The sequence below is a fragment of the Schistocerca piceifrons genome, chromosome 1, assembly GCF_021461385.2.
Source record: "Schistocerca piceifrons isolate TAMUIC-IGC-003096 chromosome 1, iqSchPice1.1, whole genome shotgun sequence".
Lineage (NCBI taxonomy): Eukaryota > Metazoa > Arthropoda > Insecta > Orthoptera > Acrididae > Schistocerca > Schistocerca piceifrons.
This window is the reverse complement of record NC_060138.1, coordinates 897,368,576-897,396,389: the sequence shown is the minus strand read 5'-3', so window position 1 is coordinate 897,396,389 and position 27,814 is coordinate 897,368,576. Positions and strand designations below refer to the sequence as shown.

General features: G+C 39.7%; 1 protein-coding gene across 4 annotated transcripts in view; it reads left to right on the top strand.

Moving 5' to 3' along the window:
* The window catches only part of LOC124716918 (serine protease svh-1-like), a 470,384-nt gene that overhangs the window by 145,260 nt on the left and 297,310 nt on the right, over positions 1 to 27,814 (top strand). For all 4 annotated transcript variants that reach the window (XM_047243502.1, XM_047243517.1, XM_047243493.1 and 1 more), the window contains one exon: positions 12,531 to 12,870. In XM_047243502.1, coding sequence (XP_047099458.1) covers positions 12,531 to 12,870 — 340 coding nt within the window. The remainder of the gene's footprint in view (positions 1 to 12,530; positions 12,871 to 27,814) is intronic.

Sequence of the window (27,814 nt, the reverse complement as noted above, 5' to 3'; positions counted from 1 at the left end):
AGGCAGGCAGACCCCCATGCTGGGCTTTCCACAGAGCCAATTGGGCTTTATATACGCCTGCTAGAAAGTACATTGTGTCATTTAGCCCATTTAGCATGATAACTCTCCAGCTGTAGATGAGACTTTTAATATCTTGTTAACTATATACTTACAGCATTTTGAATTTACGTTTTCATCATAACAGTTGAAAGTAGATTCAGGAAATGGAGAGGATGGGTGATTAACATCTGACTTCAAAACATCAGGTGTTAGGAAGGAAAAAACGTAATAAAATTTAGACAACTAGTTGTAATGAAGAAGTGGATATGAATTACAAATACTACTTCAAAGTTTTCTTATTTTCTTTTGTGTTACTGTGTTGTGTCATTAAAGGCAAAAAGTATACTCTGTGCTTAAAATAATAAGAAACTCAAAGAATCAAGCAAGAATGATATTCAACAAGAAACGAATAAAAACAGTGACACAAGTGACATTAATTTTCTTGGTTTTGAGACAGATTATAAAATAATGAAATCTTTGAGCAAGACTCTGATGATTCCTTAATGTCAAGGGATAGCATAGTGGCTAAAGATAAACAGTGAAGTACAGATGTTTTAGATATGTTATGATAAAAATTTATTACATGAACACTAAACACAAAAAATCAATTAGTGTGAAATAATGCTGTGGCCTTGACAGAATAGTGTGTAATTTTGTACAGAATATGAAACAAAAATCATTTAAGATAAAATTTTTCTCTTCTTGAATGAACACATACACATACTTTCTGGTGTTCTGATGTCACCTAACATAATGCCTTATTTTTTTTTTTAGTCAGACCGAACACTGTAAGCAATGGTTGTTATTGTTGCTATGTGACTGCCTGTTTTTGGTATTGTGATTGAGAGTGTTCTTCATCCATTTTTTAATTTGGTGTTTGACTTGTCAAAGTTGATGAATTGCGTGTTGAAATAAATAGACTTGGCTAGAGTGGTGAAAAAAATTATAGCCCTTCAGTTTTGTGTTTTAACAGTCTTTGCTGTACTTGTGCAGATGCTGCATGCATTTCTGAGCGACATCATTTCATGGATACAACCAGTGAAGAGATTATAATGCTCATCAAATCATTGACAGGCAGTCATGCTTCTGGTTAAAAGAATGCTTTACAACTGTGTTGTCATGCATGCTGTCCAACTTTGGTCATTCATAAGAATGGCAGTTGGCTAGCTGTTAATGTGAAATTCTTGATTTTTTTAGTAGGCCTGGTTCTGATGGGCAAAGATCTACAATCAATGGGATATAGTGGCTTTATGCATGGAATGTCTTGCTGCATATCTTTCACAGGGATAAGATTATTGGTCATAGTATTGAGAGCAAAGCCCGTACAAGGAAGCGAGCAGTGGGACATTAACCTAGTCACAATTGAATGGTGCTGTGGAGGAAGTGGGAATGCTTTTGAGGAACATATTTGTCATTTCAATTGTGACAAAGTAAGTCATAATCCCAGTATAAATTTGGTTTAGTTGTTTTAGTTTGCACTGATATCATTTAGTAGCTGTTAGTGGGTTTGTTGGGCTTCCTGAATATCAGAAGAAGATGTGGCACTGAGGGTCTGTTTGCGGACCAAGTCTAGAGAGAAGTTTCTGTCTACAGACATACTCTGCAAACCATGGTGTATGATAGAGGGATAGAGGGACTGTGGCAGCTGTCATTGTCAAGTTGAGAAAGCAAGGAAGTACAAGCTAATCACATCAACAGAGTGTTTCTTTACATATTTATAACAATGAGACAGCAGCAATGTTATACAAATATAGGTACACAGATAAAGTGCTCTAGACATTGTTGTAAAATGTTACTGATCTTTCACACCCTCCCCACCATAGTTGACTTCCAGAGGGAGGACCAGCTGGACTGGCCTGGTGACATCGCTTCCATCTGGGATAATGAGGATAACAGTTTGGTAATCCATCCCAACCTGTTCACAGTTCTTTCACTCTTACTCTCTTCCACATGTGGTGGGGAAGAATATCCTCTCGAAAGAGTGCAATATCTCCAGTCTGGATCTTCAGTGGTTTGCCAGTATTCTTAAATTGATGAAAGCTCCAAAAGAGCAAAAATACTCTTTGCTCCACCACTTCTAAAACTCGTCAGATATCTTCTGCAGCAGCATAGATTGCATTACAAAACCTGTTGTTTTTGGTGGCTCAGAGCCTGTGGGTAGGGTGGTAATTCTCCCTCCCATGAGAAAATGAGCCGAGGTAAGCACTTCATTCTCAGTTTTGTGTAATGGGTCTTGAACTGCGGGCAGCTTCTACGTTCATAAGTATAGATTCTAGGACACCCTGTCCATGCTTGCAGAGCCTAGAAAGTTGAAGATCTTTGCTTAGAGTGATGATTTGCAGGGAGAAACATTCTTTCTGCATAGTTTTAATCCAATAAAGATGAGCTTCTGCTACCTCTTCTGCAATGAATACTTCACATAAATCCATTTTTTGAAGGACTGTTATTTTGAAGCATAGGAGGTGACAGTGGTTCATAACAGTTCCCAGTAAGAGATGAATCTGTTTACATTTATGAGTGATTGTGAAGCCTGAGTGAGAAAATCCTGAGAAAATTTATCTAATTTCCTAGCTTTCAATAAAATTTTAGGCGCAATAGATGTGAAGTGAGTGCTTGGCCATAAATTAGAATACTGTGGTAGTCATGTTGGCCCATTCCAGCAGATATCCAATATTCACAACATGAGCTGTGGATCCTCCTGAAACTTAATCTGACAGGTTGTCTTTGCCTGGACAGTATCTCCACTGAGATGGCGTGGTGCATGTATGTATTTCTGACACTGTGTTGCATACAAATGTTCTAAAAGTGACGATCTCACCTTCCATCCATCCACGGGTTACAATGGCATCTGTCAAAGTTTCACTCTGCTAAGATCAGAGGTTGTGACCTTGCAATAATAGTATAGTAGTCAGGCTCCTATCAGTACTACAAGCTGTTCAAGCTGAGGAAGTGTTATTTTCCTCAAGGACACTAATCTACTTTTATTACACATTAGTTTGGAAATGTTGTCGCTAGAAGTGGCAGCACATGCTGTTTCAGATGCATCGTAGAAAACGTGAATATAGGAGCTATTGCTCTTGACAGTTGGATCCACCTTGGAATAGCAATATTAGATAGCTCAAAATGGTTCAAATGGCTCAAGCACTATGGGACTTAACATCTGAGGTCATCAGTCCCCCTGGACTCAGAACTACTTAAACATAACTAACCTAAGGACATCACATACATCCATGCCCGAGGCAGGATTCGAACCTGCGACCATAGCAGCAGTGCGGTTCTGGACTGAAGCATCTAGAACCACTTGGCCACAGCAGCCGGTGGGATAGCCCAAGAAGGTTTGGCAGCCAGGTGCTCTATCTAACCGACAGTTTGTAGGGCAGGGGTTCATCCCAAAATAGTCCAAGCAACCAAGTGTCTTGAAACAGAATTTTTCCTATGATGGATGTTGGAGTTATTAATCCCAGTGGGTCATAAAGACCTGCTGTTGCTCTTAGCAAATTTCTTTTTGTTGCAGTTGTCTCTGAAAATTTTGTGGTGACTTGTTGCTGACTCACTGAGAATGTGCCTTCTTCTGAGTTCCATGTCGTTAGAATCGTGACTTTTGATTGTTTGTTCCACCTTCCAAATAGCAGATAATTCTTCCATATTAGTCATCCACATTGACAGTGTCAATTTGATTTTATTCATTAGCGAAGATAACTTAACAATATAGTGAGACTAACCTACTTTCTGATTCACTTCCTGCAGTAAAGTCACCCATGTACATATTCTTATGCAGTAAGGCTGGTGCTCCAGGGAACTGCGATAGATAAATGTCTGCTAGTTCATGAATAGTTGCTGAAAGCAGGAACAGGCTGCATGTGAGGCTGAAAGAAAGACATGAGAATCAATAAATTGTCCTTTGGATTGCATCAATGTGATCTTCAACCTTGTTATTGTTGGTCTTGTACCAGAAGAAACTAGTAAGATCTCTATTGTCAATACAAAGAGAGCTGCAGGAAAATGTAAACAATGTCAGCAGTGACTACAAGGTGTTGCAGATGGAATCTCAAAAGGATCTCAATCGCTTCAGGCAACAAGTTAGGCCTGATTTCTAAATTCTCAGTAAGAGAGAGTGCACCTCATTTGTAAGTGTAAGAGAGGGTGCACCTCATTTGTGAGAAGAACCATCAAAGACTATCCACAAATTTTGTACTCCCATGTCTTGTTTGCTTGACCAATTGATGAGGCAAATAAAATAATTTGCAGGATTTTTGGTAGGAGCCAGCTCTATGTGGTAGTTTTTAATGTACTCCAACATTAACTTGCCATAAACAAGTCTTAGGTCAACATTTCTACATTATATTTTCCTGAGGCAACAAAATGTCACTTGACATTGTGAAAGTTGTTAGATAGAAAAGCATTGGATGGCTGAGGGAGGCGAACTACTCATCGTTGGTTTGCAAGCATGTACATTGCATGAAACTCAATGCCACTGACTCCTTCTCTTTCATTAATCATTCTTGATCGGTGCTGATTTCAGTTGATTCTAAATCCCAAAAGCTATGTGTAGTGCCATCATTCAGTTCTCCAACAGCTAAATTAATGAGATTAGTAGTTGCATATTTAGCTAAAACACCTAGTCAGCACCCACTGTTGATCCACCTTAGTTCAGAGAGCAACAATGGTAGACATGGAGAAACGTGCATTGGCACTGCATCATCCACTCTTTCCCAGTGGTGATCTGGACCAATAAATAATTCAGTGGAGTCTGCCAACTGTAAATGTTCAATATTTTGATTTATGTGGACTCCTTTCCCCCTCCCACCTCTTCCTTGCCCTGGTCCGATCCACCTCTCCTCTCACTCTCCCCTTTGGCTCACCCTTCCCTTTCCTCCCCCCCCCCCCCCTTTCCCTCCCTGGTAACTCTCATCCCTTCCAATCAAGGAACTGCTCCTCCTCCTCCTCTTCCTCCTCCTTGGCCAGAGAAGAAATCCCTTCCTCCGGCTCCTGCTAGGGAAGGGGTTCACTCTTGGGACACCCCTCCCTGGCATTCTCAAGATAGGAGACCTGCAAACTTGGGACCCATGCTCCAAGGCCCCCAAAGCTGCTCACTCTCTGTTCAATCCAGATATTGCTGCCACCTGTTCTCTTGCTGATAATATCTCTTCCCTCCCTCTGAGGGAGAAGAAAAAGCAGTAGAAGTCCAAGGACAAGGCTTCCCTGGTATCCCAGGGGGCTTCACCCCTCCTTCTCATGCTGAATTAGACCCTTCCTATCCTCACCAGTGATTAGCACTAACCAGATGACATGGCTTCCCCTTGGCTTCTTTATGTCTAACCTGGACTCTAACCACATGTAATCCAGTGGAATTGCAACAGATATTACTGCCATTTACTGGAAATACATCAACTTGTTTCCACTTATTCTGCATTCTGTCTTGTTCTGCAAGAAACACATTTCTGTTATGACCACTTTCCAACATTTCATGGTTACTGGATGTTCTGTCAGAACCGTGCGGGTCCTGAGATAGCATCTGGAGGGGTCTACACTTTTATCCGCACTGATGTTAATGACTGGATCCCCCTTCATACCAACATAGAAGCAATAGTGGTATGATTGCGAACAACCCCAACAATCACCATTTACAGTGTCTACCACCCTCCAGATGTTCCATATTCTTATATTGAACTGCCTACCTTAATACAGTAACTCCCACCCCCATATCTTCTCCTCAGGGACTTCAATGCACACCACCCTCTTTGGGTGAGTGCCACTTCAACAGGTAGGGGTCTTCTAATTGACCAACCTACTGCAGATTTTCACTTGTGTCTCCTCAATAATGGTTCTACTACATGCTTCTGTGCTGCTCATGACACCTTTTCTGCCACTGATCTCACGGCCTCCTCCCCTGCTCTTGCAGCTGCACTACACTGGTCACCCCATGATCACCTTTGTGACAGTGACCACTTTCCAGTGATTTTATCATTCTCCTGACGCCACCAGGCAGGCAGACCCCCATGCTGGGCTTTCCACAGAGCCAATTGGGCTTTATATACGCCTGCTGTGCACTTCGACATCTGTCTCTCGGAGTGCATTGATGTGGTCGTGCAAGACGTCTCTATCACTATTCTTCATGCCACTGGCACTGCTGTCCCTTTATCCATGGGTCCACCTTGTCATAGTCCAATACTGTGGTGGACGAAGGACATAGGAGCTATCATGGATAGCATGCTGCAATGATTTAAATGACACCCTTCACAGACTAACCTAACTGCTTTTAAACTTCTCCATGAAAAGGCTCACAATCTTACTAAGCAGAGTAAAAAGGAATCCTGGGAGCACTATATTTCCTCCCTGGTGTTGTATGCCTCTTCATCTCAGGTTTGGTCCAAGCTCCATACAACTATCCAGGGTCTTATTATACAGGGTGCTCTGTGTACTGATCCATCGGTACTTGCAGCACACCTCACGACACACTTTGCGGCAGCATTGGCATCCTCATCCTATCGTGCTACCTTTCTTCAGCAGAAACAATGAGTTGGAGAAACCCCCCTCTGTTTCAAACCTCACCAAGCTGAAACCTATAATGAATACTTCACTGAATGGGAATTCTTGCAGGCACTTAGCTCTTCACTTGACTCGGCCCTAAGCCCAGATTCCATCCACAACCAGATGATCCAAAACTTGGGCGTTAGCCAGAGGCAGCATCTACTCAGGGTCTTCAGTCACTTTTGGCTCATGGGTGCCTTCCCCTCACAGTGGCAAGACAGCATAGTTATCCCCATACTTAAGTCCGGGAATAATCAAATGTCTCTTGACAGCTACCGACCGATTAGTCTGACTGACTTCCGTTGGAAGCTGCTCGAGAGGATGTTTAGCTTTCAATTAAGTTGGGTGCTCGAATCTCAGAGTCTTTTGCTCCCATATCAATGTAGCTCCCAGGAAGGATGGTTTACAACTGAACATTTACTCAGATTGGACACAAGAATCCAAAAGGCTTTTGCTGAACTCGGACACCTTTTCGTGGTCATCTTTGACCTACATTAGACATGCAACACAGCTTGGTGCCTTCACATTTTAGTTACCATCCATAACTGAGGCTTTCGTGGCCCCTTACAATTTTTATCCATGAATTTTCATCCCATCAACTCTTCCGGGTTAGAGTTGTCACTCTACTCAGTACCCCTCAGATCCAGAGAACAGTATCCCACAGGTTTCTGTGTTAAAGTGTCACACTCTTCCTTATCACCATCAGTGGGATTGTAACCTCTGTTGGACCTCTGGTTACCACGGCATTGTAAGTCAACGATTTTTGCATCTGGTGCAACTCCCAATTGGTAGCATCTGCTGAAACCCAGCTTCAAAGTGGCATCCAACGGGCCTCCACATGGGCCCTTTCCCCATAGCTTCCACTTTTCTCCCTCCAAATTGTGATTTATGCATTTTTGCCATTGACATGCATTACAGCCCAATCCAGAACTTTATTTAGGCAACCAGCGCCTAGATGTTGTAGCACAGTTCCATTCCTTGGGCCTTATTTTTGATATTAAGCTGACATAGCTGCCCTGTATTTACCACCTGAAGACTACCTGCATGCGGAAGATGAATGCTGTCTGCCTTGGGGCCCACACATTTTGGGGTGATGACCATGCTACTCTTCTCCATCTTTACAGTGCTCCAGTTTTGTCCAGACTGGATTATGGTTGTCAGGCTTATGGCTCAGTGGCTCCTTACACTCTGAAACTCCTTGAAATTGTTCATCATTATGAGGTGCATCTGGCTGTTTGTGGCTTTCGCACTAGTCACATATAGAGTCTCCTCACAGAAGCATGGATTTTCTCTCTGCAAATACGATGGAGGTAGCTATTGACTTCTTATGCACTCACCATTTGATGATTCCCTGACCTTTCCGTGTACCCCATCCTCCTTGCCAGCGAGGGACACCTCCCTCTTAGTACCCATCCTTGGGTGGGATTGCGGGTTGGAATATGTCTCACTTTCCTCCATCAGGGGAGGATCTCCACCTCTACTCTCTGGAATGTGTCCCGCGTAGTTCCTCTTGCACCCTGCCATCCCTCCCCAACCCCCACCCCCCACTTCTCCTTCCTGGGATGGTGCCTAGACCACGGATTAGGACTGACCTATTCCAGGATCTCTGTCAGCCCTATGACATTCTTGCATCTTGTGTGTTACATACTTGGAAAGATCCAGATGCTGCCATGTTCTGCACTGATAGTTCTCAAATGATAGCTAAGACAGGATATGCTTTTACCTCTCCAACTGGCTTGGAACACCATTTACTGCTGGGACCATAGCAGAGCTGCTAGCCATTAACAGGGTCCTACATTTTGTTACTCATGCCTTTCTCCACAATGTTTTAATATGTAGCGATCCAGTGAGCAGCCTGCAGGTTATAGATCGATGTTACTCTTGTCACCTTTTGGTCTCTGCTATCTCCGACATTCTCTCTGCCCTTCTCCATGCCACCTGCTCCGTTGTCTTTCTCTGAGTCCCAAGTCGTGGACATCATAGGGAATGATCTGGCTGACCATTTGGCTAGAGAGGTAGATAGTTGTCCTTCCATTTCTTACAATGATTCCAGGTACTGATGTGCGGATACACATCAAATCTCTCTTTGCCAAAAAGTGAAATGACATCTAGTGCACTACAACTCTCAGTAATAAACTCCACACAATCAAGGAGACTACTGCTGAATTGTTGAACTGGTCCTCAGTTTCCTATGTGACAGTGGATTTTATTTTTGTTTATAAGATTTTACTTTACTCTTGGAGCAGTTGGTTGTGGTTGGGGCCTCTATTTGCATTTTCTGTGTTTGGGACCTATGAAAACTCTCCCTTGCAAAGGCTGCTCTTTCAACCCTCTGTTTTTGGATTTTCCTACACTATTATGCCTTCTGCTGTGTGTGTTTTTAGTTTTTTCGTTTTATAGTTTGATCCGTCTGACTGGATCCATCCACTTTTAGTGGACACCTCTACCTTACGCAAGTAATTTTTGAATCGCGGAACTGATGACCTCACTGTTTAGCCCTATAATCCCCTCAATCAATCATTTACCTTGATGTTTGTGGGCACAGTTGCATGTTTTGTGAAGTTATGTAAATTCTCAGAAGTGTTGAGCCTAACATGAGTATTCTTGTATGTGCTGCTTAGCTTGAAACATACTAATCTGTGAAGCATGGATGTCAAAGGAGATTCAGATGCTTTTACTGAGTAATGATAACCTGTAGGTTTAGACTGTAAATCAGATTTTGGCAAATGAATGTGGATTGGCTGCCTGCATCCAAAACACAATGTCTGAATCAGCTTTCACCTGTGGGCCCTATTACAAACACACGTCATCTGAAGTTGCATGAAACTTGATCATCTCGTGATGACATTGCCCTCTGATCTATTAATGGGATGGCTTAGACTGGTTCGATACATCTCAATTGATTGCTGATGAATCCTTTTGCAGTGAGAGCAGGTGGCTCTTCCTATCTTTGAAATGTCTTCAACAGTGTGGCCTTGATTGAGACAAAGAAAACACTGATTTCTTGATCTTAGTATCTTGAGGTGCCCAGGGATCACTATTTGTAAAAAGTGCAGTATAGCTTCATGGTATGTGTGGCTTTGTGGCTCGAATGACATTGTGTGCAGTAAATGTTGAGAGTAGCTGCAGCAGGAGCTAATGTGCCCAAGGACCAGACGTGTTTGTGAATGGTATGTCCTTGTGTAGGGATGGAAGAGAGTTGAAGCATCTGAGATGTGCTGCTACAGAAGAATGTTGAAAATTAGGTGACCTGATAAGGTAAGGAATGAGGAAGTTCTCTGCAGAATTGGCGAGGAAAGGAACATATGGAAAACGCTGACAAGAAGAAGGGACAGGATGATATGTGTTAAAACATCAGGGAATAACTTACATGGCACTAGAGGCAGCTGTAAAGGATAAAAACTAGAGGAAGTCAGAGATTGGAATACACCCAGCAAATAATTGAGGTATTAGATTGCAAATGCTACTCAGAGATGAAAAAGTTAGTGCATGGGAGGAATTCGTGGCAGGTTGCATCAAAGCAGTGTTGTTAAACTGTGAAGGAAGGGGCAGCTCTTCTTACAAGTATTCCTTGCAATATTTAATACCTTTAGTGGTGTGTCATCTGAATATTCTTCAGTTGTGGATACTAGACATGTGATAAGACATCTCTGATGAGATCGTTGTCTTTTGAAACTTTGTAAGTCTTCAAAAGGCATTGTTGTTATTGGCTTTCAAATTATACATTATGCATGCTGTAAAAATATTCCACTGTTCCAGGTAAGTAGAGATCGATGAAGTGAGGCAACTCATTGCTGTCCAGAGATGCTTGTGCCTACCACAGGCAACAATTGACAAGCAATTCTAAATTAAATATGCACAACCGTATGGTCTTTTCTTGGCTGGAAATGACACTTCCTAGTGTTTTTGTAATGGCAACAGCAGGCTCAGTGTGCTGTGGTAACTTTTTGTCTCAGCCACAAGAGCAGTGGGCAATGTCAACAGTCTTCTGAGTGGCTACTGTACAGCATGCATTTGTATCATACCCTTTAAATGTTGTAGAAACTCTGTCCTCCATCAGTGGCAAGAAGTCAGCAGTGTATCACGCAGTGATAGCCCATGAGCTCCCAATTCCCTGGTTTTGGCACCAGAAAATTTTGCCATTTAGAAAGCAAGGAAGTACAAGCTATTCACTGTAACAGAGTTTTTATCTGCAAGCTACAATAACAAGACAATTGATGATATAATACAAACATCCCTACAAAGACAAATTGCTGATGACATCTATGAGCAATGTCACTGATCTTCCACAGCAGCCTTGGTAAGATCTACATTATGTTGCAAGGAGTTGCTTATCACTGCAGGTATGGTGTCCATGAATTACAAGGCAGCAAGAAGACACCTTCTCAGGTGAAAGAACTGTGTAGCATTCATCTGCTTTATTTCTTCATTTGTTGTCCTCAGTGTCGATGTACTGTGTTGCTACACTGGATGAAAAATGGGTTGTGGAAGTACAACACTGACTACTTTAAATGGTGTAGCCAACAGGTGCACATTTGCATTTCACAGTACTTTACTTTCACTGTTCACAACCCCCAAATAATACAGAGTTATATGGCCAGTGCACTATTGTTTAACTTTCGATAAGCCTCATTAATAGGTTGCAGGTGAACATCCACATACTGCTACAATAGTTTACTGTTGGACACCTATGAGCAGTAAAAGCCTAACCACATAGTTCACATTTCTTGAAGAATAAAAAAGTACACATGGAAACAGATACTGTATTTGTTTTAACACACAGCCTAATTGTGTTACACTTATTTCACAATTAAGTTGATGCATTGTTGTTGATCCAACCAACACAGGTTTCTCGTCTGAAACTTGGTCATGGACAGACTGTCTCGTGACCAAAAATCGCCCCCTTATACATCCTCACAATAAAAGATACTAAAACTACATATTGTTCAAAGTTAAATTTACAGGAATTACAATTAAAAGTTAACTCATTAAATTAACTGAATAGATCAAAAAATTGGTTCTTTTTAACAGTTTCTTCTACTACAAGAGATAGGCTGAATTATTTGTTTGAATCATGAAATTAACAAATATCATTACACAGACAATACTTTTGACAAAACTGTTAATAACTTTGGAATTAATTAAGGGCTGGCTTTGCTAACATGTTTTCGAATAGAGCCAAATAGATCCTTTAAGAATACTATTAGTTGTTCCTCCAAATGTTTATAATTACTTCAGAAGTTACATTTGTTTATACATCAACAATAGAATTTAAGTTACGAAGCGATTACTGATTTCACCCAATAACAAAAGATACTAACGAGGAATAGTCAAAACAAGTTAGAAAATAAATTACATACATAAAACTAAGCACAAAATTAGATGTGGTGTTATAGTCATTAAAACTGAGGGCCAACCTTTCTCTTTTACGAAAATGCCAATTATACTCACGCATGTTTGTGATAATTAGTCAAAAATGAAATTTAAAGAGGCAGATGCAAAACTAGAGGGGAAATAAAATAATACCAGCTTGCTTCTTCTCAATTACCTGACTTAGAAATGGCGTGAGTAGAAAAAGTATAATGAATGACTTGAATAGAAGGTGTCCAGTTTCAGGAGAAAGGAGTGCAACATATCTTGGCCTTGAGACCAGACTGTAAACATGTTGTAAATAAATCTGTGAATCTGAATTAATTGGAGGTTTTAGTATGTCTATGGCTAGGAAGGATTCCCCTAGATTGCCCATAAATTATTCTGTATAGGAATGTACTGTGGAAAGGCCATAGCTGTAATGTAATGTAGTTTTAACAGAATCACATGGTAATCTTAACATTTTTGTAATCGTATTTGTTTACTTTTGTAAGATTTACTCTGTTTTCTGAATAAGTTGTGCATAAATATATGTTAAAATACAAAATTTACCTAGTAGTTCCAAATATTAACTACACTTTCATTTCTAGAGGAGCAGAACTTTCATGGCAAGGTTGTCCAAAATCATATTCGCAGAAAGTTAATCAGATTTCTGTGGATGTGGTGAGTTGTAATGGAAATGAAGCCTCACTGGAATTCTGCCATCTGTATCAGAAAGCAAAGGTGTCTCACTTAAATACACAAGCAGCTGGGGTGAAATGTTTTAGAAATAGAGCTTCTGTATGCCAACCAGGTGAAATGAACTATAAAAATTCTTGCTACTCTCTGATTGCTCTTCAGAACAGGAGTGACATTAAACAGTTTGGCTTTGAAACAGCGTTAGAGTACTGCAGCACTCAAGGAGCAACTCTGTTGGATATTTCTTCTCAGGTATTAAGCATGTTTATCATATGATACTTGATAAAATGTTTCATGATCAGAAATATTGCTCATTTCATATAAATATGAGGTTCGGAACTTTAATAATGGTAGCTTTTTGTTTCCAAATGATACAAAGTAGATGCATACTTTGGAGTTTTACTGTTCTTCAAAGTAATCACCAGTTTTGTGTGTAACCTGTTGCCAGTGATGTGGAATCTGTAGGTTAAGTTTAGCAGTGCCAGTGGTGTTGATGGTGTGAACTGGAGTAATCTGTTGCCCAAAGAGTCTCTGTAAAAGTTTAGCAGCGCCAGTGGTGTTGATGGTGTGAAATGGAGTAATCTGTTGCCCAAAGAGTCTCTAATCATTTTGAAGTGAAAGCAATAAAATGCTTGCTTCATCTCAGGAATCAAACCAAAATCATGAGATCTTAAGTCCGTGGAGTATGCTGGATAGTATAGCATTTTCCCATCACATCTGTCAAACAAATCAGTCACACCTTGTGTTGTATGCACCCAAGAATTCTCCTGCAAAATGATGGGTGATTTCTGCAGAAAGCATTGCCACTTCATTCTGAAAGCTGGTACCAGATTGCATTCCAAAAATAAACAGTATTACAGGGCAATGACGGCCTGCCATTGGGGAATAGTATGTGATAAGATAAGATCAATACAGTCATACACCAGAATCACAATGTCTTTCATTTTCAGTTGTTGTGGTGACACTTATGATGCCATTCATTTGATTGGTGCCTCAGGTGTGGCTCATACCATTTAGCCTGTATCTCATCCGGCATAATGATAAGGCATAAGAAGGCCTCTCCTTCATGCTCCTAATATTCCAGGTGGTTACCACCAGCTTTGTATCGCAGCCATTTCTGTCAAACCATGTAGAACGAGTCGTGAGACAGTGACACCATTTTTCACATGCCCAAATTTCCTTCAGTACGTGAAGCACTGTCATGTGCATTAGTCCCGTCTCCTGGGCTGGAATCAATCACTTTCCAATAACACAGTGATACACTCTGTCCATCATAAGAATAAACATGATGTAAACAAATACAAACATGATGGTTGGTCAGAAGCCATAGCATGCATACACTGGTGTTGTTACACTCTTGGAAGTAGGTCCTACTAACGAATTAAGTATCTCATTACTAAGTTACATTAAATGAATCCTTAAGATATTCTAATGTATTGCCAGCCACAAACATTTTTCTTAATCACTTTAGCAATTTAGTTTTTATTTAAAAAATTGTGTACAGTACTGTTGTGCTCTGATTGTAGCGCTGTTAATACACAGTATGAAAATGGCAAAGGCTGCTTCCTGCCACGTAGTGGAACAGGGTTAAAAAATGTTGAGAAATTTGTTGTTCTTAATGTTTTTCATAAATTTACATTAAAAAAAATCAGCTTGGAAGTTTTCCGAGGGGCTGTATTTACTACAGTTGAGTTATAAACACATGTAGGATGGATAGCCGAATCGCTAGTGTAGTGGATTGATAATCTGGTACAGATCATGGATTGCTGGTTCAAATCTCATCATAATTGTCTTTTTTTTTCTTCATTCAATTTGAAATACCTACATCTCGTAATTGTAAAATTCATGATCATTTTTATGAATAATGCACATCTTCTTGTTTCTAATCATATATTTCTTCAAAATTCTTGTTTTCATTTCAAATATAAATTCTTAACTATCAATATTTTTGACAGATTGTCAATAAAGGTTGCTTAAATTAAGAAAATATAAAAAAACAAAATAGACTAAATGATTTGGACTGTGTTCACTGTTTTATACCAGTCTCACATGAACCAGACTGATAAGTGATGTAGAAAAATGAAAAACAACCATTTTTACAGCATCGAGCTCACAGTACAAATGCTGTATTTTTACATTTGCCACTGCTGCACCACTACAATATGAACCCAACAGAACTGATTTGCAGCCAAGTTAAGCAATATGGCGCTAGAAATAACAAGAATGTAAAAGGTGCCAGATGTACTGGAACTAACACATGCAGCATTTTGACATGTCACTGCCAAATGCTGGCAGGATGTACAATGGCATGTCATAAAAGAAGAGGAGAAAATGCGGCACCTGGGTGGCTTCGGGGACTCTGTTGTTGATTGAGTTGTTATCAATGTAGCAGATGATAGTTCCATAACTGAAATGTATTTCTCAGATTCAGATAAGGAAGGAGCTAAGAGATTATCAGTTGACTGTTTTATTAGTGTTTTAATTTTGCATCTATAGATAGGCTTTTTTGTTGTATGTAGTTTTGGTAATGTAATTTGCATAGCTCAGTTTTTTTATTCTATTTTGCCATGATGGCTTCTCATTTAGATTGTATGTTATTATTTCGCCTAAATATTTAAATTTATCAACAATTTTGATTTCCTGTTCTCCTATTGTAATTTTGTTTGCAAGTGGTGGATCAGTTAGCATAATCTCCATTTTTTCAAATGATATTCTAAGGCCTACTTTCTCTGCTATTTCTTGTAGTGATTTCACTTGTTGCCTGGCTTCTTGAAAGGCGTTGGCTAGGAGAGCAAGATCATCAGTGAATCCCAAGCAGTTTAAGCTAATATCATCTTTTGCACTTCCAATTCTTATCCTCTTTGGATTGTCCTCGTACCATTCTCTCATTATGTATTCCAGTGCACAGTTGAAAAGTAATGGTGATAGGCAGTCACCTTGTCTTAAGCCTGTTTTTATGAGGAATGGTTCCGAAATTTCTCCTCTAAACTTCACTTTTGATTTGGTGTTGGTTAGAGTGAGTTGTATTATTTTAATTAGTTTTGGATGGAGTCCTAGATTTCTTAAAACTTGTAATACTGAAGGTCTGTGGAGACAGTCATATGCCTTCTTAAAAATCTACAAATGTTATTGCCAGAGGTTTGTTCCATTTCTTGTAGTATGCCATAATCAATTTTAAACTAATTATCTGCTCTGCGCAGCTTCTCCATGGTCTAAAACCTCCATGATATTCCCCTAACTCCTGTTCTAATTGCTCCTTGATTCTTTCATATAGGATCTTGGATAGAATTTTATATGTGCAATCTAGGAGAGAGATTCCTCTGTAGTTGTCTGGGTTGCTCTTATCTCCCTTTTTGTGTAGTGGGTGGATGATAGCTGTGGTCCAATGTTCGGGAAATTGTTCTGTTACCCAGATTTTTGTTAGAGCCATGTGTAAGCAGGTCTTGACTGTGTCACTTGCATATTTCCACATTTCAACAAAAACCTGATCTTCTCCACATGCCTTATAATTTTTTTGTTCTTTAAGAATTTCTTCTACTTCTTGGAAAGTTGGAGGGTCTAGTTTGTTAGGTTTGGTATTTATTGGGGTATTTATGTTGATTTGTAAGGGTTCTTGGGGTTCCTCGCAATTCAGAAGTTTGTAAAATGCTTTTGCCATGATTTCTGCATTTTCCTTGTTACCGTGTGTCATTCTTCCATCTTCATCTTTCAGTATTAGTGTAGGGGCCTCATATTGTTGTAGTTGTTTCCCAAAGATTTTGTAGTAGTTCCTGGAGTTGGTTTTATGATAATTACCTTCTGTAGACTTTATAATATCTTTATGAAATCCTCTCTTAATTCTTCTAATATTTTGAGTGAATTTTTTTCTTTCATTTTGTAGGTTGATGGCATTTTCTTCAGTTTTATGTGTTTGAAACTTTAACCATGCTTGGTGTCTATCTTCATGGAATTTGTCACGTTCTGATGTCCACCATGCATGTTTCCTTCGTGGGTTCAAGGGAGCTAGATTCTCTGCTTCTTTTTTAAGATTAGGCACTAGTTGTTCTAGATAATCTGTTAATTTGATGGTTTGTGTTATTTGTTGGTACTTATTATTTTTAATTAGCTGATGTGGGTCAAACCTCCTTTTTATTTTATTAGTTTTTCCGGTCCTCTTCTTTAACGGTGTGAATTTGATTTTAATTTTAACCATATAATGGTCTGAGCCTGTGTCTACTCCTCTCAGTACTTTTACATTGTGGATCTCCTTATGAAAATTTTTGTCCATACAGACATGGTCTAGCTGCCACTCGCCCTTCCTCCAGTCTGGATGTTTCCATGTTTTAAGTTTACTTGGCTTCCTCTTAAAGTATGTTGATTTAGATATAAGGTTGTGTTCTCTGCAGAGTTCGACAAGTCTTTGACCGTTTTTGTTTGTAAATTTATGTGGACTCCATTTTCCAATTATATCTTTATATTTCCTTTCTTTTCCCAACTGAGCATTGAAATCTCCCAATAAGATTTTTACATTCTTTTTGTTTACTCTGTTCACAGTTTGTTCTAGAAGGTCCCAAAATTTATCTACCTCTTCCTTTGTTTTTGTTAGACAATTTTTTTCGTTTGTTGGGGCATGAGCATTTATTGTTGTATAGGTTTTATTCATTGTTTTAAAGCTTAGAGTCACTATTCTTGGTGATACTGCTTGGAAATCTGTTACTGAATCTATTATTTTTATGGTTACTAAAAACCCTGTTCCAAACTGGGGACATGGTTTCATTGCCCTCGGTCCTGGTTTCCCATTATAAATTCTGTATCCTTGTGATTTGAATGGGCCCTCTGTGGTGTTTCTCATTTCTTGGATCCCTGTTATTAAAATTTTTTGTTTATTTAGTTCATCTGTGAGCTCCTTGAGTTTTCCGGTCTGAAGTAGTGAGTTTATGTTGTGTGTTGTTATATAATTTATTTGCTCATGTTTAATCTTCTTTTTGTGTTTTAGTGTGCATTTGGATGGTTGCAAACGCTCCGATTCGTTGCTGTCTTCTAGTTGACTACCCACCGAATCCGATGTAGCCTTTTCCTGCCTTTTTGAGCAGGACGGTGGAATTTTTTTCCTGAAAGACCTTTCCATTTTTGACTGTCGAAGGTTGTCAACCTTAGTTGGAGCAAGCTCCAATTTAGAACTCCGGTTGTTAACCGCAGAGGGTGTGTTTGGTCCGCGAGAGCTATTTTATTTCACTCAAGTCCGCCAGTAAACAGGTGAGGACTTCCCTATCCGCCACCTGGGACGCGCCACGTAGGAGTATCACCTCTCCTCCTACTATGACAGCATAGTAGGTTCGTGGTATCAGTTGACTGACTATGATTAATACCTTCAGTAGCTTCAGTGATCAACAATGTGGTGAAATGCCTGCAGTATGCTTTTACTTCACACATAGCTCACTCAGAAAAGTTACCCTGTATTTAAGCTAGGTATTTTCATCACTCTTGTTTGTAATTAGAATACTATGTTAGATGAGAATGAGAGCATTTTATGGTTTCCATCTAGTCACCTAAGAAGTGTGCGGTAGTGCTGGAGTTTTGCTGAATATTATTTCAGTCTTTTTAAAAACTAAATGACATTTGGAACTATATTGTTTCTCTGCTCATCTCTTTTTATGTCTGAAGTGCAACTGCTCTTATCATTGCAGGTTAGTTGGACCAGCAGGCTGGCCAATGCTGTCAGTTAAATGTGCAAGTAAAGTTGTTGTCCTGCATTATCACTCAGTCTGTGTGCATATAACACAGCATAAAACGTATCCTTATGATTGTACTTCACTGTACTGGCTACAGCTTGGCTTCCATTCCATGTGAAATGAAATTCAGTGAGATTCAAGCAAACGTGGAAGAATACATGGTGTAATGTTTACATCAGGTTTATTCTTATGATGAACGCAGTATAGGAGACCATTCTTACTCATTGACACAAGGATAACTTGGTTGATGAATGTCTGCCACATTTTGGCATACCTCGTTTTATGCACCTTGGCATAGTTGTAATGCAAAGCAGATTTCCTGCAAGTCTCCTGAAGACCTTAATAGTGCTGTCATGCTTTACATCTTCAGGTGTATTAAATTTTCATTCAGTTCCGTTGTTGTTGTTTTTAAAACGTATAGTTGAATTCACAAACAATGGTAGTTCTTGCTTGTTCATCATTTCCATTCGAAATTTGGTCAGGCATTTTGGTGTCTTCCACTTTGCCCTCTGAGGGGTAAGCCACTTCAGATTGTTGAGCGCAGTCGGGTATTCATCCACACTCAAGTGCTGCAGATTCCAAGCACCAGTTGTGGTACATGCATACACATGCTTTGTGATTGAAGAAATCATGTATTTTACAAATTATGTCTCTCAAACAATCGAAAACCCAGAATGGAATAACAACAAAGTAATGAAGAGTATAGTTGCTACTCACCATATAGTGGAGATGCTGGAATGCAGCACACACACACACACACACACACACACACACACACACACACACACACACACACACGCACACGCACACGCACACACACACACACACATACACACACACACACACACACACACACACACACACACACACACGTGACCACAGTCTCTGGCTGCCAGGGCCAGACTGCGAGCAGCAGTGAATAATGGGGAAAGCAATCTGACTGATGGGGGTGAGGATGAGGTTGGGGTGGGGAGGGGCAGGGCACACTACAGGAATGAGGTGAGAGAGGGTGGGGCAGCTAGGTGCAGACGGGAAGTTAGACTGAGGGCAGTTTGATGGAGGGCAAGGGGAGGCAGGGGGCAGTGGAAAAAGGCTAGAAGTAAAAAGGCAGTGGGTACATGGATGGAATAGAGGGCTATGTAGTGCTGGAATGGAAAAACAGTTCAGAAAAGCTGGTGTTGGTGGGAAGGATCCAGATGGCACAGGCTGTGAAGCAGTCATTGAAATGAAGAACATTGTGTTGGGCAGCATTCCGGCAACTGAGTCGTCCAGCTGTTTCTTGGCCATAATTGGTCACTGGCCATTCATGTGGACTGACAACTTATTGGTTGTCATGACCACATAGAATGCAGCACATTGGTTGCAGATTAGCTTGTAGATTCACAGGTAGTCCTGACTTTGATGGGATAGTTGGTGCTTGTGACTGATCTGGAGTAGATGGTGGTGGGAGGATACATGGGACAGGTCATGCATCTACATCTATTACAGGGATATGAACCATGAGGCTAGGGGTTGGGAGCAGGATAGGGATGGACAAGAATATTGTGTAGGTTTCGTTGGTGGTGGAATACCGCTGTCAGAGGGGTGCCATCTGTCTAACCTCCTTACTGCACCTAGCTGCCTTACCCTTTTCCCACTTCATCTCTGTGCACTCCCACAAGCAGCATTTCACAGTACCCCACCACTTCCCTGCTATCCCTCCCCTCCCCACCCCAGCTTCCTCCTTACCCCCACCACCATGGTTGCTTCTCCCATCATGTGCTGCTGCTCACAGTCTGACTTTGGCAGCCAGAGACTGTAGTCATGCGTGTGCGTGTGCGTGTGTGTGTGTGTGTGTGTGTGTGTGTGTGTGTGTGTGTGTGCGTGTTTTGTCTAACTCTGATGAAAGCCTGTTTGGCTGAAAGCTTTACTTGACCATCTTTTCGTTGTGCCTATCTACAACTCAGCATGTCCACTACATTGTGTGTAGCAACTATCCTTTTCACAAAATTATGTCTCCCATAAAAAAATAGGTGTGTAGGTAAGCTACTACAAAGAGCATAGTGAACACGTTATTGTGGCCAAGATAGACACGAAGCCTATGCCTACCACAGTAGTACAAGTTTATATGCCAACTAGCTCCACAGATGCCAAAGAGATTGATGAAATGTATGATGAGATAAAAGAAATTATTCAGATAGTGAAGGGAGACAAAAATTTAAGAGTCGTGGGTGACTGGAATTCGATAGTAGGAAAAGGAAATGAAGGAAATGTAGTAGGTGAATATGGAATGGGAGTAAGAAATGAAAGAGGAAGCCGCCTGGTAGAAATTTGCGCAGAGCATAACTTACTCATAGCTAACACTTGGTTCAAGAATCATAAGAGAAGGTTGTATACATGGAAGAGGCCTGGAGCTACTCGAAGGTTTCAGATAGATTATATAATGGTAAGACAGATTTAGGAACCATGTTCCATGTTTTAAATTGCAAGACATTTCCAGGGGCAGATGTGGACTCTGACCACAATCTATTGGTTATGACTGTAGATTAAAACTGAAGAAACTGCAAAAAGGTGGGAATTTAAGGGAATGGGATCTTTATAAACTTACAGAACCAGAGGTTGTAGAGAGTTTCAGGGAAAGCATTAGGGAACAACTGACAGGAATGGGGGAAAGAAATACAGTAGAAGAAGAATGGGTAGCTTTTAGGGATGAAATAGTGAAGGCAGCAGAGGATCAAGTAGGTAAAAAGACGAGGTCTAGTAGAAATCCTTGGGTAACAGAAGATATATAGAATTTAATGGATGAAAAGAGAAAATATAAAAATGCAGTAAATGAAGCAGGCAAAAAGGAATACAAACGTCTCAAAAATGAGATTGACAGGAGGTGCAAAATGGCTAAGCAGGGATGGCTAGAGGACAAATGTAAGAATGTAGAGGTTTGTATCACTAGGGGTAAGATAGATACTGCATACAGGAAAATTAAAGAGACTTTTGGAGAAAAGAGAACCACTTGTATGAATATCAAGAGCTTGGATCGAAACCCAATTCTAAGCAAAGAAGAGAAACCAGAAAGGTGGAAGGGGTATATAGAGGATCTGTACAAGGGTGATGTACTTGAGGACAATATTATGGAAATTGAAGAGGACATAGATGAAGATGAAATGGGAGATATGATAGTGCATGAATAGTTTGACAGGGCACTAAAGATCTAAGTTGAAACAAAGCCCCAGGAGTAGACAACATTCCATTAGAACTACCTCGGGTAAGATCAGTTTGGGTTCTGTAGAAATGTTGGAACATGTGAGGCAAATCTGACCCTATGACTCATCTTAGAAAATAGATTAAGGAAAGGAAACCTGCATTTTTAGCATTTGTAGACTTAGAGAAAGCTTTTGACATTGTTGACTGGAATACTCTCTTTCAAATTCTAACAGTGGCAGGAGTAAAATACAGGGAGTGAAAGGCTATTTACATTTTGTACAGAAACCAGATGGCAGTTATATGAGTTGAGGGACATGGAAGGGAAGCAGTGGTTGGGAAGGGAGTGAGACAAGGTTGTAGCCTATCCCCGATGTTATTCAATCTGTATATTGAGCAAGCCGAAAAAGAAACAAAAGAAAAATTCGGAGTAATAATTAAAATCCATGGAGAAGAAATAAAAACTTTGAGGTTCTTCGATGACATCGTAATTCTGTCAGAGACAGCAAAGGACCTTGAAGAGCAGCTGAACGGAATGGACAGTGTCTTGAAAGGAGGATATAAGATGACCATGAACAAAAGCAAAATGAGGATAATGGAATGTAGTTGAATTAAATTGGGTGATGCTAAGGGTAGATTAGAAAATGAGATGCTTAAAGTAGTAAATGAGTTTTGCTATTTGGGGAGCTAAATAACTGATGATGGTCACAGTAGAGAGGATATAAAATGTAAACTGGCAATGGCAAGGAAAGCGTTTCTGAAGAAGAGAAATTTGTTGACATCGAGTATAGATTTAAGTGTCAGCAAGTCGTTTCTGAACATATTTGCATGGAGTGTGGCCATGTATGGAAGTGAAACGTCGACGATAAATAGCTTGGACAAGGAGAGAGTAGAAGCTTTTGAAATGTGATGCTACAGAAGAATGCTGAAGATTAGATGGGCAGATTACATAACTAATGAGGAGGTATTGAATAGAATTCAGGAGAAGAGAAGTTTGTGGCACAACTTGACTAGAAGAAGTTATCGCTTGGTAGGACATATTCTGAGGCATCAAGGAATCACCAATTTAGTATTGGAGGGCAGCGTGGAGGGTAAAAATCATAGAGGGAGACCAAGAGGTGTATACACTAAGCAGATTCAGAAGGATGTAGGTTGCGGTAGGTACTGGGAGATGAAGAAGCTTGCACAGGATAGAGTAGCATGGAGAGCTGCATCAAACCAGTCTCTGGAATGAAGACCACAACAATGTTTCTCATTTGCTTATGTAGAATTTGTCACTTATCACCATTGTCAATGATGATAACTCACAAAAATGGAACAAAAATTCACTAAATAATTAATTGTGATCATATTTATTGCTCGCATTGGCTATGAAATTTGCAATAGAGTTGTCAGAATACTAGTACATGCTTATTAGCTGTAGGAGAATGTCTAAAGTAGATTTACAGAACAAACCTAAACAAGACCACTATCTTCACGATTCCAACTGTAGTTCTGCATGGATGTGATATGGGAAGGGAGAGTCAACTTGTGTTGAGGCAAGGGGGATGTATGTGACTAATGCGTGGTACAAACAACATTATTTGATTTCATTGAATTGAGTGTATATGGCAATGTGTTTATTATTTAAGTTTCAGCCCTCACATGTGGAAGAGTGTCAGTTCACATTGGGAAAAATACAGTTACCAATAAGTGATATTATTATTATTATTATTATTATTATTATTATTGCCATCTTCATTATCATCATCATCCCCTATGTCCGCCCCCGGTAGCTGAGTGGTCAGTGTGACAGACTGTCAATCCTAAGGGCCCGGGTTCGATTCCCGGCTGGGTCGGAGATTTTCTCTGCTCAGGGACTGGGTGTTGTGTTGTCCTAATCACCCCCTTCGACGCGCACATCGCCGAAGTGGCGTCAGATCGAAAGACTTGCACTAGGCGAACGGTCTACCCGACGGGAGGCCCTCGTCACACGACATTTCATTTCATCATCCCCTATCATCATCATTATCATCATCGTCATCGTGTTATTCTGATACGCTAAGGTGGCCTTTATTCTTTTGTTAATTTCCATTTTAGCATTGTCTGATTTAGTAATCCATGAGGAGATGTACTGCCTTGTGCATCACCTTTTGGGTAATAGTTTTCAAAGGCTATCTCCTTACCAGTTAACAAAACTTCTTTCTCTAATGTGACAAAGATTGCCCAACATTTAATATACTTAGTCACATCTCAGCTGTGTGTTCAATGTTAGTATGGCATAATAGAGTATTTCTAGCACCAGACCAGACACGCTCTTCTGTTTGTGACAATTTTAAACTTAACCTCAACTTGATTCCTCAGAAACATAACAATACAGATATTCCAGGAATTACTGAAATTTGCTATTGTTTTTGCCATTTCTGTTCAAAGTCACTCCAAAACACAGTCTCATCTAAATCCTGAGTTTCCATTAGTTGACAGTTTCAACATTGTCATGATGGATAACGGGTTGACAGCAGTGGTACATGACTATTAAGGGTCGATTGTGTAAAGCAGTTGACGTTAGTTAACACAGTATGTGATTTCAGATCAAGCTTAACTCAGAAATCTGTGTTTTACAAATGTTAATCCCAGATTTTATTATGGTGAGGTAAGGTGAATTGTGACTGGTGAAAATTCATGGATCAAAGTCTTGTTCACATGTAATCATCAGTTTACAGTGTAGTGACATTACAAAACAGTGCTTTTGCTCTGTGCAAATATAAACTGGAATAATAAAGAAGTTGTTATTAACTTTTAAACATGTAACTATGCCGCTATCACACCACTGAAGCTTGAAATTTTTTCTAGTCTATAAGGTTAATTTAAGGGACTTATCAGCTACATATGTAATGAGTGTAGATATTAATTTATTTCATAGCAATTGATGGAGATGTCTCACAATTTTTATGATTAATTTTGGGGTATGTTATAGACCCTCAGCAGCAGAGGAAGAAAGGAAAAATTGAAATATTTGCCACGAACAGTTACATATATTAATATTGACAACAGCCAATAGTGTTTGAACATCTCTAAATGTGCTCTCTCAGCTCTAGTAGCAGTAACTATAGAATGAGTATTAATTTTTGAACTGTTGGACATATGACTAAACTGCTATGGCAACTGCATGAGTACTAATGAATAAAGAAGAAATAAGTAGGTATATATAAGTTGTTTACGAAGTTATTATTTACCAGCACTGATTGAATAGCTGTTTCAATAGCTCAGCACTTATGTTCTGGTCTCTCTTATGAAGAAACCCAGTTTCAAATCCAGGTCAACCCTAAGGTTTTTTTTCCATTTGATGCTACTTTCTCTGTTGTATTGGTCATAAATATAATTATAACAACACTACATTCTGAAATCACTTAACTCTTACAATTTTCAAGCGTTCTGAGCCACTGTGGTGGGCATCATTCTGTGTGCAAGAAACTTACATGATGTGAAAGCTTCAGATGATAGTTGGCAATTCGTTGAAACAGATATAGCAACAGCTTGCAGGGTTTTCCTCAAGATATTGGCCTGCATATCCAGACTGAAGTAGGAATTCATCAAAATACCTACTGAAGAAAATAAATGACGAAAACACAGTGTAGTTTCTATCAAATATTGAAGTTTCCTGGTATTCAAGGTTCTGTGGACTAAGCTCAGTGCAGAAATATGTAGGACTTGTCACTGATGGTTTACATTGAATGTACAAGTGATCTCAGAAGCTATGCTTAATCATGGCGTATTAAAATGTGTAAAAGCATCACACATAAATTTGGGATGAAAATCTTTCTGCAAAGAAAGTCCAGAACCAACAGAAAATGAAGCTAACTGGAGTAACAATGCAATGATTGTGGAATTTATTGACAACATATTTACACGTTTTTCTTGTTTGTTGTAGTAGCTTTATCAGATTTTTGCATTCTGTTGTAGCGTTATGCTGGCTTAGTACGATTTCCTGCAAAAAATCTTTTTTCTATGAAGAGAAGTTCAAAAATTGGTTCCTTTTTTGTGTATTTTCCTTCATCATCATTACACGACTCTTTTGATAATAAATCCTGTGTACGTACAATGTATATGATTAATGTCTGCATTTGATAGCTGATTTCTGTGGTGTTGTCAATCATGTTTCTACCTGCTTTGGTGGATCCAAGTTTAGTGTTCTACAGTAGAATGGTGTCATGAACAGTGTTCAATTTCTGAACTAATGTCAGAATTGATCTCCAGTCAGCGATGCTTGTACAACCGGCCCTAAGAGTATGAAAATAGTGCCTGTAAATTCTCTACTCATTGTATCCCATAGCTCTGAATGATTTTCAATAGAGCTGCAAATTCAGATTCCTTCTAGTTTTTCATATGTAAACCATGGATTCCTTACTTTCCAATCATCATTCACAGATGCACAATAAAAGTCATTTTGTTATTGTTTTTCAAATTCTTATTAAAATTTGTCTCATATCTTATTGGCAACACTGCTAATTTATATCCAAAAGTTTCATTGTGAGCTGTCTCAAACATGCCTGTCCTACCCCTATACATACTTAATGCACTACTCTATGTAGATGTAGATCTACCAAACACAGTGTTTAGTTGTTTTGTAATATTCTCCTTGTATGTAGTTTTTCACTGTTGATCAGTTCATATCGCAACAGTGTCAAAAAAGACAACATGTTCCTCTGATATACCAGTGTTATCTGAAGTCGCTGGGGTGTGTAGGGAGTGGGACGGGTATGTGGATGTAGAGCATATTTAGTCTAGTATTGGAGTCTTAGAACAATAGACAGACCATCAGAGTATGGCAAAGTCATGTCTCTCACATTAAAAACTTGCTGACTAGAATTACTCACAGAAAAAATGGGAAGAAACTGAAGAGGTATGGGAATACCATAACTTCAACTTCAAAAATTTAAAGTAATCTCAAGTATCTGGTAGTATCTGGTAATGTGAAGAGGAATAAAGAAGGGCCAGCATATCATTGTAACTGTTATGCATCTAAAGAAAACTTTTGACAATATAAGCTGAAATTAACTGTCAGAAGTTTGAAAAACATAAGGATGAAGTACCGATGAGCAATTTACAGTTATCTTTCATAACAATTTCTGTGTAAGTTGTACAGCAAAGTGACAAAAGTCATGGCATTGTGATATGCACATATACAGATGGCAGTAGTATCACGTACATAAGGCATAAAAGGGTAATGCATTGGCCGAGCTGTCACCTGTACTCAGTTGATTCATGTGAAGAGGTTTGCAACATGATTATGGGCACATGATGGGAATTAACAGACTTTGAATGTGGAATGGTAGCTGGAGCTAAGTGCATGGGGCATTGCATTTCACTAGGGAATTCAATATTCCAAGATACACAGCGTCAAGAGAGTGGCAAGAATACCAAATTTAAGGCATTATGTCTCACCATGGACAATGCAGTGGATGACACCAATAATTTAAAGAAAAAGAGCAGTGGTGTTCTTGTACTCCTGTCAGTGATAACAGACAAGGAACACTGCATAAATTAACTGCAGGAATCAGCATGGGATGTACAACAAACATATCCATTAGAACAGTGCAATGAAATTTGGCATTAATGGGCTATAATAGCAGATGACTGATATGAAGGCCTTTGCTAACAGCATGACATCGCATGCAATGCCTCTCTTGGACTCATGCCCATATCGTTTGAATCCTAGATGAATGGAAAACTGTGGTCTGGTCAGATGAGTCCCGATTTCAGTTGTGGCAGGGTTTGTGTTTGGCACAACCCCACAAAGCTGTGGATACAAGTTCTCAACAATGTACTGTGCAAGCTGGTGGTGGCTCCATAATGGTGTGGGCTGTGTTTACATGAAATGAACCGGGTCTTCTGGTCCAAATGAACTGATCATTGATTGGAAACGGTTATGTGCAGCTACTTGGAGAATATTTGCAACTATTCAGGGACTTCATGTTCCCAAACAATGATGGAATTTTTATGGATGACAGTGCACCATGTTACTGGGCCACAATTGTTCATGACTGGTTTGGAGAACATTCTGGACAATGATTTGACCACTGAGATTGTCTGACATGAATCCCACAAACATTTATGGTACATAATCAAGAGGTCAGTTCATGCACCTATAGAAGCAGCATGGCTAAATATTTCTGTAAGGAACTTCCAAAGATGTGTTGAATCCAAGCCATGCTGAGCTGCTGCAGTACACCAGGCGAAAGGAGGTCCAACATGATATTAGGAGGTATCCCATGACTTTCGTCACCTCAGTGTATATCAAAGGCTAAATAAAAGAAGTGAAAGAGACA